Genomic DNA, 19,323 nt, shown 5'->3' with positions numbered 1-19,323 from the left:
TTTGTCTCACCTTGATCAACACTACTTCCTCTTTCACCTTGGCTAACGACTCCAGAATGGCAACAGCCTCCTCCCTCTTAGTGCCCACTTCCTCCTTCTTGGTCACTTCCTCCTCCCTCTTAGTGACACCTTTCTCCTTCCTGGTCACTTCCTCCTCCCACTTAGTGACCACTTCCTCCTTCCTGGTCACTTCCTCCTCCCTCTTAGAGACCACTTCCTCCTTCCGGGCAACAGCCTCCTCTCTGTTAGTGACCACTTCCTCCTTCCTGGTCACTTCCTCCTCCCTCTTAGTAACCACTTTCTCCTTCCTGGTCATTTCCTCCTCCTTCTTAGTGACCACCTCCTCCCACCTGGTCACTTCCTCCTCCCTCTTGGTGACCACTTCCTCCTTCCGGTCAACAGCCTCCTCCCTCTTAGTGCCCACTTCCTCCTTCAGGGCAACAGCCTCCTCTCTCTTAGTGCCCACTTCCTTCTTCTTGGTCACTTCCTCCTCCTTCTTAGTGACCACTTCCTCCTTCCTGGTCACTACCTCCTCCCTCTTAGTGACCACTTCCTCCTTCCTGGTCACTTCCTTCTCCCTCTTAGAGACCACTTCCTCCTTCCGGAAAACAGCCTCCTCTCTGTTAGTGACCACTTCCTCCTTCCTGGTCACTTTCTCCTCCCTCTTAGTAACCACTTTCTCCTTCCTGGTCATTTCCTCCTCCTTCTTAGTGACCACCTCCTCCCACCTGGTCACTTCCTCCTCCCTCTTAGTGAACACTTCCTCCTTCCTGGTCACTTCCTCCTCCTTCTTAGTAACCACCTCCTCCCACCTGGTCACTTCCTCCTCCCTCTTAGTGACCACTTCCTCCCACCTGTTCACCTCCTCCATCTTGCTCCCCAGCTCCTCCTGCTGCTCCATCAACAATTCAGCCTTCAGTGCAAGGTGTACTGCTTGGCGAGCCAGGATCTTCTCCTGTCGCCTGAGCTCCCTCGAGAGCACTGAGATTTGTTCAGGATCCATCTTCAACATAGAGAACACAAAAACCAAAACATTAGGTTGTCGTCAGCACTTGACATTAACATTTTTGCTCACCAGCCACTGTGGCTAGTGGTTTTCCAAAGTTACTAGCCACTCATCACCAGTTTTTCTCTTTTGTGTTGGTGTCTGCCCTCCGGGTTTTCCTACACCTGTTATGTGCCGCCACATCCTTGCCTTGCAATGAGTTTATTATTTTAGACAGGGTCCTCAAGTTTTATCAAAAGCTTGGAGTGAAATCACATGCGTCACGTGTGTTCGCGCGTCTGTTGCCTAGTAACGAACGTACGGTGGCCGAGACTGTTCCGTGTGTTAGCGCATCTATGTTGCCTAGTAACGAATGCATTGTGGTCGAGACTGTTTAACACAGGGGCAAAATATACGTGCTGGCGGCAGGAAACTTCACTCCGTGTGCCTGCGCCTCGTCCATTAATGTATACAACGTTAGCAGGACAACTTGTATTGGTTGTCGTTGCCTTCTCAGCGTGAGAAATACAAGGTGTGGCGTGTGAGTGTGTGAACTGGTTGAAATGTGTGTGTCTCACGGTCAATGCGTGAGGCTTGAGAACCCTAGAGTTCTCCAAACACATCTACAACAGCTGTTTTAGATGTTTTTAGAAGACAATTAAAAAAATTGAGAGATATATATAATTCCACCCGCCAAAGTGGCTAGTAAGAGTGTCAAGACCTGGTTGTCGCCCGATTAAGCAAATATGACATGAAATCCTTATTTATTCGCATGAAATAATATATAACATGAATCCCAGCAATTCATTCATAGTATATTGGAAGACTACAGTAATAAACTTCGATTTTATAGGCTATTTACAACAGACTGAGATGTGCTCAAATCATATTAGGACTATGTAAAGGTAAGCTTACCTGTAGAAATAGAGCCATGCAGAAACACGGGTTTTAAGTGTCCGATAATGCAGGTTGGTTTAAGTAACGCTTGTAGTGGGTGATTTCTTTGCAGTCAATGTCACGAATGATCATTTTCAGTCTGAAAAGTCTTATTTAAGCTAATTCGAATGTTTGATTCTATTGCTATAGTTTCTTCCCATTCTAACGTCATAATATCTGAATTCGAATTAGCGGACATCACTTCATCCTAAAATGGATGATGTGGATGATGTATCGCGCGGTGTCGTTGTCGTCCACTATACATTTCAACACATTTTAGTTTTTGGAATCCAAATGACTACTGCAAGTTAACATCAAACTCGTTTTTCAACATTACCATTTCAAAACCAATTGTCCCTACTTAAAGTTTCCTCATCCTCACAATAACAAGGACTTGATGTCGTAAAAAGGGTAGCCTACTGCTCTGTCAGCAGTTTTTCAATAATTTGATGAAGCAACTTCGGGTATACTGACATTTATTGTCATGAACATGGGTTTGGTTTTCTACTCGACATATATCCAAAACAACCAAAACATAAATACAGCAATCTCTTCATAAAATATCTTTAGAAATCATTAACATTTATCAGTTCTATTTACAAATTTCAGTGCATTCCATTACTGTGTGCTATTAGTGACAGCTGAGGGACTGCTATACTGCCAGTGAACAGCAGAAGGCAGCAAAGGGTAATTAAGAGTCCAGCTCCAACGTTTGTCTTCAGTAGCTCTATTTTGAGCAGGTTAGAAACACATAAAAATAGACATGCAAAATGCACAAGCCAGGTTATATGCATGTTGCTCTCAGTAGTACTTTCAGAACTAAGGTCATGCCCCAGGCAAATGAGACTGCCAAAGTCGCACAGACTCAGGGTTTATCCGTTGATGCTGTTTCCAGGCCTGGTCCTTCCATTCACTCAGCACCTATGGTGCTTCCACTTGCGTGTTCCTACAGCCAGGTTGGCGTCCTTTTTGTGCCAGGGGAAGAGGTGGTTGAGGGCCAGGGTGCGGTCGAGCAGCACGCTGCCAGTCAACAGGTAGAGCTGGGAGCGCCCGGGCCGCACCAAGGTGTGGGAGCAGCGCAGGTTGATGAGGAGCCACTGCTGAAGGAGGTGCTGGGTGTCATAAGGAAGGAGAGGGCCCTGGCGAATGAACTCCACCCTGCCCTCCACCTCAAACTCAGGCTTCCCTGTGTGATGGCGTCGGCGGGACAGTTTTGCTGTTACAGCTGTGGAGGAGAGAGAGAGAGTAAGTAAGTATACGTTTGGGGAAAAAATCCATTACACAGCCTCTAGTGATGCACACACACCTACTTATTATTTAAACGGGATTCTTACCAAATTCATCCTGGCACAGTGCGTCCAGCACAGTTCTCAGCAAGGGGCTCTCCTCAACAGAAGGGCAGGACTGGCATGCAGGCTTGGGAAGTACTACAAGAGATAAGACAACGGGTAAACGTCACTATGCTGAGCAACAATAGCACCGTCAGAAGACCTGGGAGCTAATGGCCACATATCCATTGATTCAAATGGGAACAGGGTGCAGTTATTTAAATTATGTTCAATTAAACTCGAAACACTTCGTTCGCACCACAGAGAGTTGCGGGTAACTGACCTTTAGCCAGGTGGCTGTTCTGTTTGGGGTGCGGTGACAGACACACGTCCTCCTGCGTGGGGAAGCGGTCACAGTCCAGGGCCTCTGGCCAGGTCTGACCCTGACAGGCCAACACTGGAGCACAGCTGTCCCTCACAGACACACACAGACTCCTACAGGGCTGGATGAACCTAAGGATGAGGAGACAAGACTTATTATTGCCAGGTACACACCAGTTACACCACCCTGGACATAAGAACCCTACACAATCACATTGATGAAGGATTTCCAGCAAAAATAAACAGCTAGAAAAATTTAGAAAATGTAAATAAAAAAGATACAGCTGGAAAATTGAGAACATTTAAATAAAAAAGATACTGTAAACACAGGGAGAGGAGAGAGAGGGTCAAATAAGACATGAGCGGACGCATATTATTTAAATATTGTTGAAGATCCTTACGTGTCAAGGCAGACAGGGGCAATGAGGGAGCAGAGGAAGGCCTGGGCCTGGGGGTGGCACCCCGTCTGGAGCAGGGGCTTCCAGTCCTCTGACCGCGGCACCACCTCAGCCTCCAGGCTGCTGTGGCCCAGGAAGTTGGGCAGACGCATCTCAGAGTAACCCACATCCTGGCACACGCTCATCTGCTTGGGAATAGGCACGCAGCGGGTCGACTGGCCCAGGTCAAAGGCTCCGGCCGAGGATAGGAGCACCAGGAGAGTCAGGGTGATGGAGAGATCCATTTTTGGAAGGAAACGGATAAGACTAAATCCAGGGATAGATGGGTTCTGTCGTGGAGGCTCACTGCTGTCAGTGCCTCTCTGGTGGCTGGTCTCTCCTTTATATAGATGGAGCCCAGCCCCATTAGTCTGTTATCAACTACCTATCAAAGAGGCCGAGACGATGTGTGAGGAGACAACGGCTTGTTTTGTGATGACTGCAGACAGACAGGGGCGTTATAGGTAGATGTGGGGGGTGGGGGGGTTGAAAGAGGGGTGTTGAGATGGGGGCTCCACAGGGAATCAAAGGCTGGCTTCATTAATAGACACCCATCTGTAGAACATGTCAAACTGAGTAAATGTTTGTTTTCCAACAGTAGTTTTCACAGAAATCTACACAGTACTACTACAGTGTTGCATGTTTTCTTGATGCTTTAACCATGTATGTACCTTGAGGATATACTCTACTAAACAATTCCTCAAAAGACTTTAAAAACGTGATTGAACTGATTCAGGATTCTCGGCAGGTTGTCTACCAACAGTAACGATCGTTGTGACTGTGATGAAGATGTGCTTTGTGGGAAGGTGCACTTTTAGGGGTTGTGTGCAGACAGACAAGCAGTCTGCTCCAACTTTAGTCTCTTTCATGTCCCACTGGCTGCTCATTTGCAGGTTTCCTCAGAAGAAATCCGAGTGTAGCTCTCATTAGCAGAGCAGTGTCTCAACCTCACCTGGCTTTGATGTGACACAAGCTCTGCCATATTCAAATGCTAAATGCTATTGACCTGTATACAAGACTATCTGGTAGTCTTAACAGCCTACAGACAGACACAATTGGCTATAAAGTATGATGTTGAGGGTCTTGTGTCTGGGAGTGATTTGTGCTTGGCTTCATTTGTTAGATGAGCTTTTAAGATATTTGAATTTCAACGAGCCTGCTCATAAGGGAATGCTTTGCCAGTGTCTGAGGATCATGTTCACTTGATCTACAGCAATGAAAAAGTAATTCACGATAAATGTGTTTGCGTCTGTTTCACAGTCTTTCAACACCACATCGCTAATGTAAAGGAAAAGACAATTAAGGCCTTTTAATTCATAAAACGTAAGAAAAGAAAACACACATAGAAAACGCCGTCAAATTACGTTTTCTTTTTTTTTGTTTTCAACAAACACTTGCAGCCCGATTGTCCCGTCTGAGCTCTGTCACACTCCTGATCCAGGCGCAGCTACTAATGACATGTCTGGCTTTGGCTTCCCCCCCTTCTGTCTCTAGCGAATCCCATCACCTCAAGGTGACTCAGCAGCGGGACACTACAGTACCTCGACGGAGCTCCGCGGATTCCGTCTGTCTCCATGTTTAGATGTGTATCTTTGTCATGTGCCTGAGGGGGATCTGGAGAGTGTGTGAGAGCCTGGACTCCCACAGAAGGCTGAGGGGCTGCAGACGCGCCATGCCAGCCCTGAGAACCCCCCTCCCGTCTGGCTGGCCCTTCTCCCTTCAGTCCTGTCTGCTGCCAGCTCTCCAGCGGCCCCAGTCTCGCTGCCTGCCTTTACAGCCCGGGTCTGGGGGGAGACGGGGAGAGCCAGGGAGAGCTACGGAGAGGGGCCTAACTGGGCAATTAGAGCCGCAGACCAATTTGGGAGAACAATGGGGCCACACGTTTAACTAGCTCCCCCCTACCATCACCTCAGAGGGAGTTGTTTTCTCTGCCTAATGGCCCCCCTGCCCTGCTGTAGACGCTGGGTTTGTGTTGGTAATGTGTGGCCTGCCCTAGCCTCCATTACAGACTACTGTGGCCGGGGCACCTGTGTCCAGGGCTGTCTGCTCTAGGCAAAGACCCAGTCAAATCCGGGGATCTATTCAACGATACTGAACCACAAACATTTGTATTCAGATTCATATTTATTCACACAATGCAACAAACTGTGTCAAGGAGAAAGCTTCAGTGAGTGTGGTGGCTCTCTGGTGACCGTACCACCCCATAGAAAGTGTCTGCTAATTCAATCGACATTGTGATGAGGTCAATCAAACTCTGAAGTCCTGTATTCACGCAGTTGTACTGAGAAGACAACCTGGATGTGAACCTTAAAGCCACGCGGATGCTAACATACGAGCCACAACAGCCAGCTATGAATCACAGCCATATGTCACCTGGGGCCTACATCAAAGACATAGGTGTGTGTGTGTTTGTGGGGGGGGGGGGGGCATGGTACATGCAGATAAAAGCCGTCTCCTCCCTCCTCATTAGCCACCATCGAGTGAATGATACAATACCCCCCCACCCCCCTTCTCCCTCCTCTCCATTGGGCTCCAGCAGTCCTGACAGCCCCGGCTCAGACTGTCACTAGCACTCAGTTGTCACATCCAGTCTGGGGGCCTGTGCCCAGACGCAGCGTACCCCACCAAGGTGTTTCAGACATCCCCCCCCTCCCCCTTCCCACCCTCCCTGGCCCTCGAGATCCACATGGCTCTGGAGAGGGACACGCAACATCAACAACAGATGTGAGTGTGCCCTTTCCAAATGGAATACCACTTGTTTAATTTACTCTCATACTAATAATATAGCTCAGCAGCTCAGATGCATTCATCCTTCTGGACTAATCCTGGGTTCTTTGTACACATTATGCTCCCATTAGCAATTGAAAGCACACTCTTGCACATAGGCCGTCTAGCCATCTTTATTTCCGCCACCCAGTGGACAACATGATATCTACAATCGAAGCATTCTCACACAGTTCGAAGAAACGTAGTCGTGTGATGTCGTCTCTGTGCAGGACCAATGGGGAAAAAGCCACGGTAAAGTAAAGATGGAAGAACAATAAGGAATGTTGGTTGGCTTGTTGAGGGTGTCTCTCTCTCTCTTAGGAGTTCTTCTCATTTGCAGCTCTGGACAGGAAAGGAAAGAAAGGAGCCAGCGTGAATCCCGATGTTGCGCTTCATACCGCAGCCACAGACGCTGCTGTATACCGGAGCTGTGTGTGTGTTTGTGTCTGGGCCGCTCTGGGAGCACCCAGACCATCTGGCATACCTGTGTGAAGTCCTCAGAGAGGGAGGGGGGTCGCAGCCCACTAAAGCCCCATTGTCAAAGGAGTACTGTAGGAGAGCACTGAAGCATGCATCCTACACAAACACACACAGCTTGCATTTAGCCTACACTATAACATTCAGTATAGGCAAAGACTTGGGAAAGATTTCGGCGCGTGTGTGTGAGAGAGCCGGGGTGCGTGCGCGTGTACACGTCTCACCTTGATGAGGATGTGTGGGTTCCCCACTACGATGAGCAGGGCTTTGGGCCGTGTGATGGCCACATTGAAGCGCTTGGGGTTGGTCAGGAAACCAAGCACACTCTGGACGTCATCGTCCTTCACGGCCTCACTAGACCTCACCTAGACAGGGAGACGTCACACGCTCACATCAGATGGGGGGGGGGGGGGGGGGGGGGGGGGAAATGACATATCCTGCTGTTAAGCAAGTGTCATGTGCCGTCACATACAGTACTTAAGCCACAGCCACACTCATAATGAAACATCGCCTCCACGATGTGGACGTGAGCAACACTTACACGTCGTGCGTGTGTGTGTGTGGGAGAGGGGTGTGTATGTGAGAGGCCGGGTGTGTGTGTGTGTACCGTGGAGAGGATTATGACCAGGAACTCCTGTCCCTGGAACTCCTCCACCGAGCCCACCTTGATGTCAGACAGACCCACCCCGTGCAGCAACACTCGGATCTTTTCCACCTGGAGATGTGGGGGAGGGGGGAGAGCAAACACAGAAGGCTAGGCTAGGACACAAACTACCCGTGTACTACACTAGTATACACCCTGGTACCAGCGCAGCGCTGAAGAGTGAGGAATGCACTCCTGTTGGCGTTCCTGGAAAGTCGGTGAGGTATTCTTCTTGCCTGCTTCTTGTAGGGGGCGATGATGCCAATGTCCGAGGCGTTCACAGGGTTGTAGAGCTTCTTGGCCAGCTGGCAGCAGTACAGCATCACCTGCACGGCCTCCCCTGGGTTGAACCACGACGGGTTCCTGCCCTCTCTCATCTCCATGCCCTGAGACACAATGAGAGAGAGAGAAGGAAAGACCAAGAAGGAGAGACGGAGAGAGAAGGAAAGACCGAGAAGGAGAGACGGAGAGAGAAGGAAAGACCAAGAAGGAGAGAGAAGAAGCAGAGGACGAGGAGATAAGCGAGATGAGAAAGAGGTAGTGGTGATTCAGGATGTGGTGTTGCTGGTGTACGTCTGGCCTGTAGCTAGGCCTGAAAGATGTCTGAAAACAAAGACGGAGCGAGAGGACCGAGGAAGGGAGACCACCTGCCAGCTACCTACCCTGACCCCGTGAAAGAGAAGGGGGAAGCCTTTGGTGGGCAGGTGAGTCCAGTGGCAGAGGGAGTCCACCACAGCCCTCTGGGACCGCACACACAGCTCGCCTTCGTAGAACATTCTGGAGGGCAACGCCAGCAAGGCCTCATGGGAACGGTAGTTGTATACCAGCTTGGTGACCTGGGAGATGGAGGCAGTGCCAACATCATGGTAGTGCATCACTCAAACATAACAGATCCCCTAATTTAATTTGAGGGCTATTTTAACTATAATTCACTTAATGTAGTCATCCATAAAATAGTTTATTTCATTAAGAATTTAATCTGTGGATATTTGGCATATGGTACACATCTCTGGTATGTGTATTTCTGGGTATATGGTAAATGGATATAACGGTGTGTCTTCACCAGCATTGGGTTGTATCCACACTCCTTTCGGGAGTACAGTGGGTTGGCCATCAGTCTCTCCAGCAGAGACACCCCCAGACCGAACGCTGACGCCAGTTTGGACTTCACCACGGGGCCCAGCTGGCAAGGGTCTCCAGCCAGAATGATCTAGAAGGTGGAGCAGCAGTAACTTTACATCACTACGAGAGCATGGAACAGGGATAGGGCAGGTCTTTACAGTCACGGTAATGTTGTTTGACACTTTCCAATTACATTTTCACTTATTTAACGGACGCTTCTATCTAAGGCGTCACACTAAGTATGCATCTACAAAGTACAGCAGAAGATCAAGGATCAGAAGTGTTCCTGATGAGTACAACATCAAACACAGTGGTGACCAGAGGTGCTGAAGGTCTGTGTGTGTGTGTGTGTGTGTGTTCCAGACCTGCCCGTCTCTCTCTGACACCAGACCCATGGGGATGAGGGCTTCGGGCTCTGTGGCCTGACCCGACTCGTCCAGAAACACATGGGTGAAGTGACCCACCCTGGGGAAACACAGGACCACAGCTTTACAACAACGTCACTGCCCAAAACTAACACTACTAATTATAATAAAAAATAACAACAAACAACAACATTTATATAGCTCCTTTTTTCAAACCCAAAGATGCTTTACAGAGGAATATTGACAATAATAGTGGTAGTAATCTGAGCTAGCTCTCCGTCAGAACTGTCCTTACTGGAGTCCTATTTGGTAGAACATTCCGGCGCTGGAGCAGGTGCTGACCACGATCCTGTGGAAGGAGGCGTGACGGATGTCCTCGCCTGCCCTCGAGTACTGCTTCAGCACATCTGACATGGACTGGGACAAATATTCGCTTTACATTTCATTTATTTGCAGGCGCTTTTATCCAAAGCGACGTACAAATAATACATATAGAAAGTACACCAGAAGATCATGGATCAGAAGTGCACGGTTCTAACAGTGTTTTGCTGGTCAGAGTCACGGAACGGTCTGTATTTAACTGGCACAGTGCCACAACACCGACATCTCGCGCTGGGGACTGAAAACAGCAGTCGCGCCAGGGTTGAGACTACAAACCCCACGATGCATCTCACACTGGCTTTGCAACTACCTCTTCCTGCCTGCAGGAGGCGTTGACGCGAGCCAGGCTGGCGGCGTGCAGGAAGCCGCTGTCATGGAGACGGACGCAGATGAGGTCGGCCGCGCTGTTGGAGGGCGTGCACACCAGGACCCGGCTCGAGGGCAGACGGTGGTACACCTGGGACCGGACACACCCAGGACACTCACGTACAACCGACACCATAATCACAGCGCTTTGATCCAAAGAGACAAACAAGTGGTGCGTCTAGAAAGTACGGCAGGAGATCGAGGATCAGAAGTGCATAGTTTAGTGTTACGAGTGTTTGACAGTCCATTGACGGTAGTCACGGTAGTCTGTAATTTGCCAGCCACATGGCAAAGTAACCACAGGTCAGCTGCCAGACAGGGTGAACTAAAGCAATGCTACAGTGCGACAATAACATCTCAATCCTTTTACCACAGTGCGTACGCAGGGGACAGACTAGCAGCAGCTTTTTGTACTTTGAAAGAGCTCCAGATTAAACACCACTAATTATATTTCACAAATACATAAAAAACGGCAGAATTACAACTTGGAGCAGAATTCCCATGGTGGCCGCACTACAGGGAGTGTTCCTACCTGCAGTACAGCCTCTACGAGTGTGATCGTTTTCCCCGTGCCAGGAGGTCCAAACAGGATGTAGGGCGTGGGCCGACATTCCCCAGACAGGATCCTCTCCACCGCTTCCTTCTGAGAGGGGTTGAGGTGGCGGTTGAAGAACTGGCCTGGCTTGGGGATGGTTATGGACTTCTGGCCTGAGTCTAGGAGAACACACGGGCCTGGTCAGGGCACTGCATGCTGTGGGAGGGTCAGTGACTGGCACGGGGGAGTACATCTGTGGGGCTGGAGTTGTGAGGACAGGCTGGTCACCTGGTTTGGTCTGAGTGGCCTTGGACGTCATGTCGACAGGGACCTCCTCCGCGTTTTCGCCGGGCGTTCCCTGCATGAGGGAGATGGAACGTAGGACAGTCGGGCAAGGTTTTACCGTCGGCAGTCTTGCCCATGCCGGTCAGTCTCCAGCTCTCTCAGAGCAGCCGTCAGAGGCCTCCACACCAAGCCCTTTCCCTGCTCCACTCCCTAGGCGTGTTGGTGGGGGTGTCTGTTCCATGCACCGTCCACATGTGAACTCACTCACCTCTGTGTTGGTCTCCTCCGGCCCCCACTCTCCCCTCCACTGAGGGGCCTGGACAATGACTGACCTGGGGAAGAACACTGGACACAGGGAGGGGAGAGAGCATCGTCACTCTGGCTCTGGAGAGACCAGGCAGACCAAGCAGCTAAAGAGAACTCGAAGTGACCAAGGAGGACAGAGCTCAGTGGTTAGAGCACTTGACTGATTGATCAACAGGTTGCAGGTTCAAATCACACCTGTAATGTTATTCTACTTTTTCTTTTTTTTTGGGGGGGGGGGAAACAGGAGTGAGAATCTTATTTAAACCCAGTGTAACCCTGGCGCACCATTCTCTCCAAAGTTCTTGGTCTGGTTGACTGCAAGGTGACATCTCCTCATGGTCAACCTGCACAGGAAACAGTAGCGGAAGGACCACAACATATGCAGACCACGTGACAAAAATATAACCTGCAACAACGAAAGACGCTCCCCGACACACACGTACCTGTTAAAGGTGAACTCCACGTCTAAAGGCTCTCCTAGATAAGTGCGGTGGAACTCCTTATCCACTCTCAGGCTCACATCCTCATCATGGATCTGCACTCAACAACAGAAGGGTTTTGAAAAAAGGTTGTACAATAGGGACAAAGCAGAGCAAAGCAGCGACAAGCCAGAAAAAAATAAAAGATCCAATATATTTTCCAGTACCTCGGTAACATAACTAATGTAATCCATTACCACGCCTCCCGGAAGCCACTTCTTCAATGACACTCTGTCACCTGGAGAGGAGACACAACACCCACACCCACATCAAAATTGATTCAACAATTAGTCTCCATTACTAAACAGGCTTACAAGTATGTAGCCATTAGCATTAGCTCAAAGGTAACCACTTGCTTAGCATCTGAAGGCACCCATTAACATTAGTTTAGCTATTGAAGGCAAAGCTAACTATTAGCATGAGCTTATCTTTAAGAGACATCCATTAACATTAACGTAGTCACTCAAGGTAAATGCTAAACGATTCGCATCAGCGGCGCTAACGTGAGCTGGAGATCCTGGATATGACAAGAGACTGCGACAAGAGACTGCACCCATGAAATGAGAATGTTGCACTTATGATAAGACATTATTGCTGCACTGTACACAAGATATTAGTATTGTTCACCATGCCTGCTATCCAAGATACACCGTGGCTAGTAAACACAGACCGTTCCTCGTCTTTGACTACATGAATGCCGTTAGAACTATGCATTTCTGATATTGAATCTGCCGCAGTACTTTATACATGCAATGTCGTATGTCGCTTTGGATGAAAGCCTCTGCTAAATGAATAAAAATAAAAATGTGAAAGTGTGTGTACCATCTGCTCAGGAAGTAGGTTCCCAAGTTGAATACAAATTACTAAAAACACAGCCTATGAACACAGTGAAAATGTAAACTGCAGCGCGGGCCACAGACCTATGAAGAGACTGGGCCTGCCCTCCGCCAGCCCCAGCACCTCCAGGTGCAGGTAGACGGCTCCTCTCCTCAGGAGGGCGCCGGTGAGGTGGAAATCGCGGAGCTCGTGCTCGGCCTGCAGCTCCTCCAGCCACAGCAGGGTGGAGAAGCGCTCGCGCGCGTTGAAACGGGACAGGGTCTGGGAGGGAGAAGGGGAGAACCATGGGAGGAGGTGGTGGTTGTGGTGGTGAGGCGGAAGAAAACACGTCAGGCCAGGGCATGGCAGGGAAAGGAGGATAGCGGCAGGAGTGGTTGGAGAAGAGAAAGAGGAGGGAGAAAAAAAAATAGTTAGCGACTGGGTGGGGGAATGTGGAAGTGGGTGCCAGGATGTCGCAGGAACTGTTGGGATAAACGACAACTCGTTCACATCAACGAATGTCGAAGATCAGTTGTTTCTGCGTGGCTGGGTTACATGACACTTTGTTCAATTAGCAAAGGATTTTGATCCAAACAGTGCGTAAAGGCAGAGTGAGTAGTGCACAGGGCTTACCTCTCCCAGACAGGGCTGAGCCACCAGAACATCGCGCTGGGCCTCCACACAGTCTCTCAGACACTGGGGCACAGGGTAGGAACCCAGGAAGTTGGGCAGGTGGCGCTTCAAAGGCCTGTCAAAGCACACAATGGCAGATTTGGACTCTGGGAATAAAAGGTTGGAGACGGATTCGTCGAGACACGAACGACCTGATCTCGTGACAAAATAGGATTGAATGAACTGAAACGGTGTCGTCGTTTCGAATAAAAAGTAGGAAAGTAGTAAAACTAGTATTGTGTGTCCCCAGTCACGTTTCTGTAGGTCACCTGTGAGTGTGACCAGGTCCGGCTGTAACAGTGACCACATGGGCGGCCTGCGTGGGCAGCGCGGGCTGCGGAGGGCTGGCGAGGGCAGAGCTGTAGGGGGCGCTGGGCTGAATCAGGCTCTCCTCCACGCTCCCCACCGTGACCTCCAGGCGCCGCCCGATGGTGAAGGAGGAGAAGTGCAGCAGCAGCAGCTCGGCGCAGCTGCCCAGGTTCCTGCACGGGAGGCACGGCGACGTGAACGCATTTAGCCGACGCTTTCATCCAAAGCAACGTACGAGAGGGGGAGGACATTTGAACTCTTGATTTACAATCAAATGCTCCCGACCGCTGGCGTTCAAATGCTTGTTGGAGAACATCATAACAAGAGATGTAGGAAAGGTTATGGGTTACTTCTGCCGTCATTATAATCCACCAGAGATCTAAACAGGCACTATGTGTACGTAAGATTAATAGGAGGCGTTGAATGGGACCTACTTGGCTCTGCAGCCCACTTTGACAGGCTGCCTCTCCCCTGGTGCAATCTCCACCTCTCTCTCCTCTGTCCTTACAGCAGGGTCATGAACTTTCTTTTCTGTTATATCGCCATCAATCTCGTCTTCCTGCCTCCCATCCGCACTGGCTTGCTCAGTAGGCCCCGGAAGCCTGGCCAACGGGTAGAGGGCAGGCCCCAGCAAGGGCTTGAGTATTCTGGGCAGGTAAGTGTGTGGAGAGCCCTGGAAGCTCCCATAGAGGCTCAGTGTGATGTTAGGCTTTGGTTGAACACATTCCTTCAGCTCCGGAGAGTTGGGCTTTTTCACAGGGCTCAAGGTGAACTGTTCCTCAGAGTCCCAACCTCCTAACTCACAACACTTTAGAAGGTGAGCTGTTGACCCTTTGTTCCTGTCAAGAAAGATTAATGAAATTAGGGTAAAAGGAGAATGCTTACTTCCCCATTCTTCTGTGTATATATATATATATATATATATATATGAAATACAGAGAAGCCAAGGCTAACTCACTGTATCCAGAACACCAGCTCTCTGGTCTCTCCCAGCATCAGAGCCCCAAAGTGGGTGTTGTTGGTGACCTCCAGCCCCCCCTTGTCTTCTAGCAGGTTCTTGATCTCTGCCTCAGGCTCCAAGCTTAAAGCGTTGACACTATTGGGCAAAAGAATTACCCATCACTACATTATATTTCATTGATTTAGCAGATGTTTTGATCCAAAGAGAGGTACGGAACAAATAGTTACTACATAACATACAGAAAGTACAGCAGTATTTCACGGTCAGGGTAAATGGACGGTCTGTATTTGGTAGCCACAAATGATCTGACATTCAAATCCCCAAAACGCTTCCAATTCAGCAATAACAGACAAGACCGATTCAGTGCGTCTTGTGGGATCCGGACAAACCCAAGATCACGTTCTGTGGTGTTCAGTGTGTAGAGTAGTACTGTATGGACCCCTGGTGTGTGTGTGTGTGTGTGTGAGTCAGGTGGCTGAGCGGTGAGGGAATCGGGCTAGTAATCCGAAGGTTGCCAGTTCGATTCCCGGCCGTGCCAACTGACGTTGTGTCCTTGGGCAAGGCACTTCAACCTACTTGCCTCGGGGGAATGTCCCTGTACTTACTGTAAGTCGCTCTGGATAAGAGCGTCTGCTAAATGACTAAATGTAAATGTGTGTGCATCAGCTTACCCTCCAGAAGCTTGCTTACCTGTGCTCGCTGGGAGCCATGCAGAGAGCCCTCCAGCAGTAGAAGGACTGGCTGCTCTCCACCACCACCAGGCTCACCAGGTCCCCAGGCGAGGGACGGTAGTTGGCCGGGAGCATGACCGAGTCCAGGCTGAAGAACACGCTGTCCTCCACCACCCCGCTGCTGCCAAACACACTGGACACGTGCACCTGGAGGGAAAGGAGACCACTGATTCTCTGCAGACGAGACCTTTTGATGTCGAAGTGACTATTTGTTTCCTGGCTCTCTAGCATCTCCTGCACGTTTCAAGGACGTCTCTGACAGCCACAGCTGTGCACATCCCATTCGGATGCGGGTCGGTTTCTTCAGGCTGTTGCAGAGGGGCTGACCTGGTCTAGGCGACGGTAGCGCAAAGGGGACACCACGGAGGCCTGTGTGCTCCACTGTGTGGGACTGATGAAGTACTGGGCCTGGACCCAGTCTCCTTTCATCGGCTCAAAACCTAACCCCAACACAGAGAGCATAGGATAAAAGCTCCCACATGGCAGCACATGAATACTTACAGAAATGGGCGCGTCTCTAACTAAAAGTATGCCCGTGTGAAAACTCCCACACTTATGGATCCATAAGTATGAACACAGTTCTACCACGGGTTGGCGTCACCTTCACAGAGAGCGTGGCGAGGGAAGAAGGTGGTCTGGTTGATGAAGCCTCCGTCACGGTCCAGTGACGTTACCGTGCCAATCAAGGGGTGGAGCTTGCTGCAGTCCTTCTCCAGGGAGGCTCCGCCCCCATCCTCCCAGGCGTCTGCGCTCTTCTCCACCTGCACGATGGGACGGTGGCCGGCCGCCAGTCAACTACTCCACTCCCAAGTGTGACTTTATCATACCTTTCCTCTCCGTGATTCATACATTTGACACTTAATTCATTTAGCAAATGCTTTCATCTAAAGCCACGTACAAATGGGGCATATCGAAAATACAGCAGAAGAGCAAGGATCTGAAGTGCAAAGTTCGAACAGGATTTCCGTGGTCGGTCATGGAACGGTTTGTATTTACCAGCCACATCGCAGAGTAACCACACCTCTGAATATGAGTCGAACCACTTTCTTAATAACCTCTCCAGACTGGAAACAGGATCTAGGGACAAAGGCACCTGGCAGTGCTCCAGAAGCTCTCACCCGTAGCGCCCGCCATCCTCCGTGGGACCCGTCCCGTACCGCTATGCCGTTGACCCTGTCCCCAACCCGCAGTGGCACCCCGCCCAGCACCTCTTTGGAGGTGAAGTAGACAGCGTCGTCTATCATGCCATAGTCTAGGCACAGCTGGGACACCACACTGCCTCGCAGGTGCCGGATCTCCTCCATAGCTGGCACAAGGCACAATTATTAAGTGAGCATGTTTTTTTGTTGTGGGATTGTATTCAATCATAGGCCAACAATATTTATGTGGACAGGTTATACAGAGTGGTATTTGGTTACGTTTTGTTGTCAGAAGGCCTAAAAATGCTAGAACAATGTGGGTTAATCCCACATCAAGTAGGCCTCTGGACTGGTGTCATACCTGCACTTAAAACATCATCTTCATCTTGCTCCACCCTCCTCCATAAAGGTGTAAACAGCCTGGATATCAAGCTTTGCACTGCAGTTACCATTTCTGCTAAATCTTAGTCGGTATCTAGCAATTAAAAGATGAGAGAGAAGAAAGCTAGCTAGTTGAGTTGATAGTGCATGTCAGTTTCATCTGCCGTGGTTGTAGCTCCCTAGCTAGCTAGCCATGTCAATACAAACTCTCAAAGTCGACATTCTTGCAAACATTAAAGAAATATGACACGTATAATATTCATTATTATAATGTATATAATTAGAAACCCTAAAACCAGTGATTTTGAAATATACTGCCTAGCTAACAGTTTCCGAGACACTTACTAACTTAGCTAACTAAAATTGGGTTGAAAGATTCTGATTGACAGGTCTTGCTATTTACGCCACAACAATATGTGACTATGTGTGTGCACTTAACGTCACATAATGTCTTGCAAAACTTATACGAATGACACCTTTATCGTAGTCTTTAGATTTTAGTAGAACGTGTCCGCACCAATTTTTACCTTAACGTTGTTAACCAGTTGAACATGTATGTTCACGTGTGCTCGTCTGAATTGGAAATGCACTAGACAAACCAAAAAGCAAGCTCGAGAACGCACGCAGTCCATTTTCAATCAATTCTTGCGTTTAAAATTTGTTCCAGCAAATATTACGCCACTTCTGATTCACAACATTGTTTTAATACATTAACATTGATCTAAAGAAACAGTCAGATATTCAGATATTAAATTTAAAAGTATTTGTAAATGCAGAGTATGATTATGGCCTTGGCCCCTGGTAACAAACTAGAATATATATTTTTTTTTGTCATTGTACACTGTAAACGAAATTGGAGGCAATCCTCCTCAGGTGCACTGAATAAATACACAAGTTTATAAAATAAGATAAAAATGTAAAAAGATTAAGGCTATAACAAAATAAGGACTGACAGACCCTACTCCTGTACAAAGTCTATGACACAACTATTTTTCAAACTGCATTCTATAAGCATTGTATACAACAACCTATATGTAAAAAAAAACAAGTCCAAGTTGTTGGCGAAGAATAACAAATGGGTAAAAACATCTGCTTCACCCATTTGCTTCTCCCTCCTCCTTTTACAGGCTATTCCTGGTCCTGACTTTGGCAAGGTACACAACTTTCCATGTCAGGGACAGGTGGGAACCTCACAATCTGACGGTTACGATGAGGTGTTCTGCGGGGGAGACGGTGTGTCATCAATCATGCAGTCCTGATGAAGTGACCTGTTGACATGGGTATGAAATGTTCCCTCTTTTTTTATCACCACAGACTCCTCTTTTTAGTCAACAACCCAGATTTCATTAGGCTATATTTACTCTGTGTCGGAACCTATTTTGGACATTTCAAACCAGGCTGTGGTGTTCCCAGGTTGTCTTCCCTCTCTGTGATCTGTCTCTTATGTCACATAGTAAATATTCTATTTATATGCCCTCGACACATGCCCAAACTGTGCTGTTGATCTTGAAGTTGTTATTGCCAGTGACCTCTGCCAGTGTCCTGGGGGCTCGGAATACCTGACTGAAACATTCCTAAAAAAAGATCACTGCTTTAAAAAAAAGAAATGAACATATTATCGCAGATAGTGGACAGTTCATATTCTTTTCTGGTATTTTCTATATTGGGTTGTATCAGATATTTGATCATTTATGTATTTTAGAACTTGTTGGTCAAGTAGAAACAGGAAACTTGACAGTGTGCCCCTGTGTTAAGTTTCATGTCATCTTATTTTTATATGAGTAGTTGTGAGAGCATTTTTTTACACGTTTTTTTTTCTATCTGGTTCCAAAACAATGACAATGACCCATAGCATCTCTAAACACAAATGCTCATCCGAGTTTCTTCGATTTTTGTTCCTAAAATGCGCTTGTCATTCAGTTGCTACCTAAGAATACATTCCTAGAGGAGACTGTGACAAACATAAAGAGATTAACATCCATGTTTTTCATGTTTGAGCCATTGACTTTGTTTCCACAGGTGCTGCCCAGAATGAAGTTTTACTTTCATGGCCATTGGCAGTCATGGTCGTCTGTCTTTGGTTAACTCATTGCTCTCTGACTGAGAAGCTTTGACTATGTGTATTGTAAATCAAATGTCTAGTTAAGAGAGATATATTTTTATTCGGAAAGACATATAATGTTTGGAAATATATTGCGTCAGGCAAATGATATGAGTCTTTAATTGCGTAACAAAAAATACTTTATCCTGATGGACTTTTGTCATTGTCCAGTTTGAAAAATCCCACCCCTCTTTCTGTCCACTAGGTGGCAACATTTTCAATATTGTTTTTCCACAAAAATAAGTGCAAATAAGGCCAAGTCAGCATCAGATCAGATACGCATCTTGGCATTTATGTTGCTAAAACTGGATGATCCACTGACCCTGTTTTCAGTTTTAATGAAAGCTAAAACACAGATTGTTGGTGCTCTAAATTTGTGCTACTATCATCTAGATTCTAGATCATAGAGAAAATGGTTCCCCTGTTCAGATTCTGTTTGAGTAAACTTCCTCTCTCTAATTAGTAGATAAAGTGCTTGTGA

General features: G+C 48.2%; 2 protein-coding genes across 2 annotated transcripts; both read right to left on the bottom strand.

The window, feature by feature from the left end:
• Positions 1 to 2,835: 2,835 nt before the first annotated feature.
• szl (sizzled) lies at positions 2,836 to 4,252 on the bottom strand. Its single transcript, XM_067235407.1, has 4 exons — positions 3,972 to 4,252; positions 3,533 to 3,702; positions 3,256 to 3,348; positions 2,836 to 3,146 (listed from the first exon to the last, which is right to left on the bottom strand). The coding sequence occupies exons 1-4, from the start codon at positions 4,250 to 4,252 to the stop codon at positions 2,836 to 2,838; spliced, it is 855 nt and encodes a 284-aa protein (XP_067091508.1).
• A 1,474-nt stretch (positions 4,253 to 5,726) lies between these two features.
• Positions 5,727 to 16,812, bottom strand: mov10l1 (Mov10 like RNA helicase 1). Its single transcript, XM_067235118.1, has 28 exons — positions 16,722 to 16,812; positions 16,340 to 16,527; positions 15,823 to 15,982; positions 15,549 to 15,661; positions 15,181 to 15,368; positions 14,488 to 14,625; positions 14,202 to 14,368; positions 13,964 to 14,108; positions 13,490 to 13,702; positions 13,182 to 13,296; positions 12,653 to 12,830; positions 11,900 to 11,970; positions 11,697 to 11,788; positions 11,539 to 11,597; positions 11,216 to 11,292; positions 10,940 to 11,020; positions 10,660 to 10,827; positions 10,072 to 10,218; positions 9,676 to 9,797; positions 9,381 to 9,480; positions 8,957 to 9,103; positions 8,556 to 8,729; positions 8,130 to 8,279; positions 7,858 to 7,965; positions 7,475 to 7,615; positions 7,258 to 7,349; positions 6,671 to 6,699; positions 5,727 to 5,791 (listed from the first exon to the last, which is right to left on the bottom strand). Exons 1-28 carry the CDS (start codon positions 16,810 to 16,812, stop codon positions 5,727 to 5,729), a joined length of 3,519 nt encoding a protein of 1,172 aa, XP_067091219.1.
• Positions 16,813 to 19,323: the final 2,511 nt, after the last annotated feature.

Source organism: Osmerus mordax, chromosome 4, assembly GCF_038355195.1.
Source record: "Osmerus mordax isolate fOsmMor3 chromosome 4, fOsmMor3.pri, whole genome shotgun sequence".
Taxonomy (NCBI): domain Eukaryota; kingdom Metazoa; phylum Chordata; class Actinopteri; order Osmeriformes; family Osmeridae; genus Osmerus; species Osmerus mordax.
This window is presented reverse-complemented; position numbering and strand designations above follow the sequence as displayed.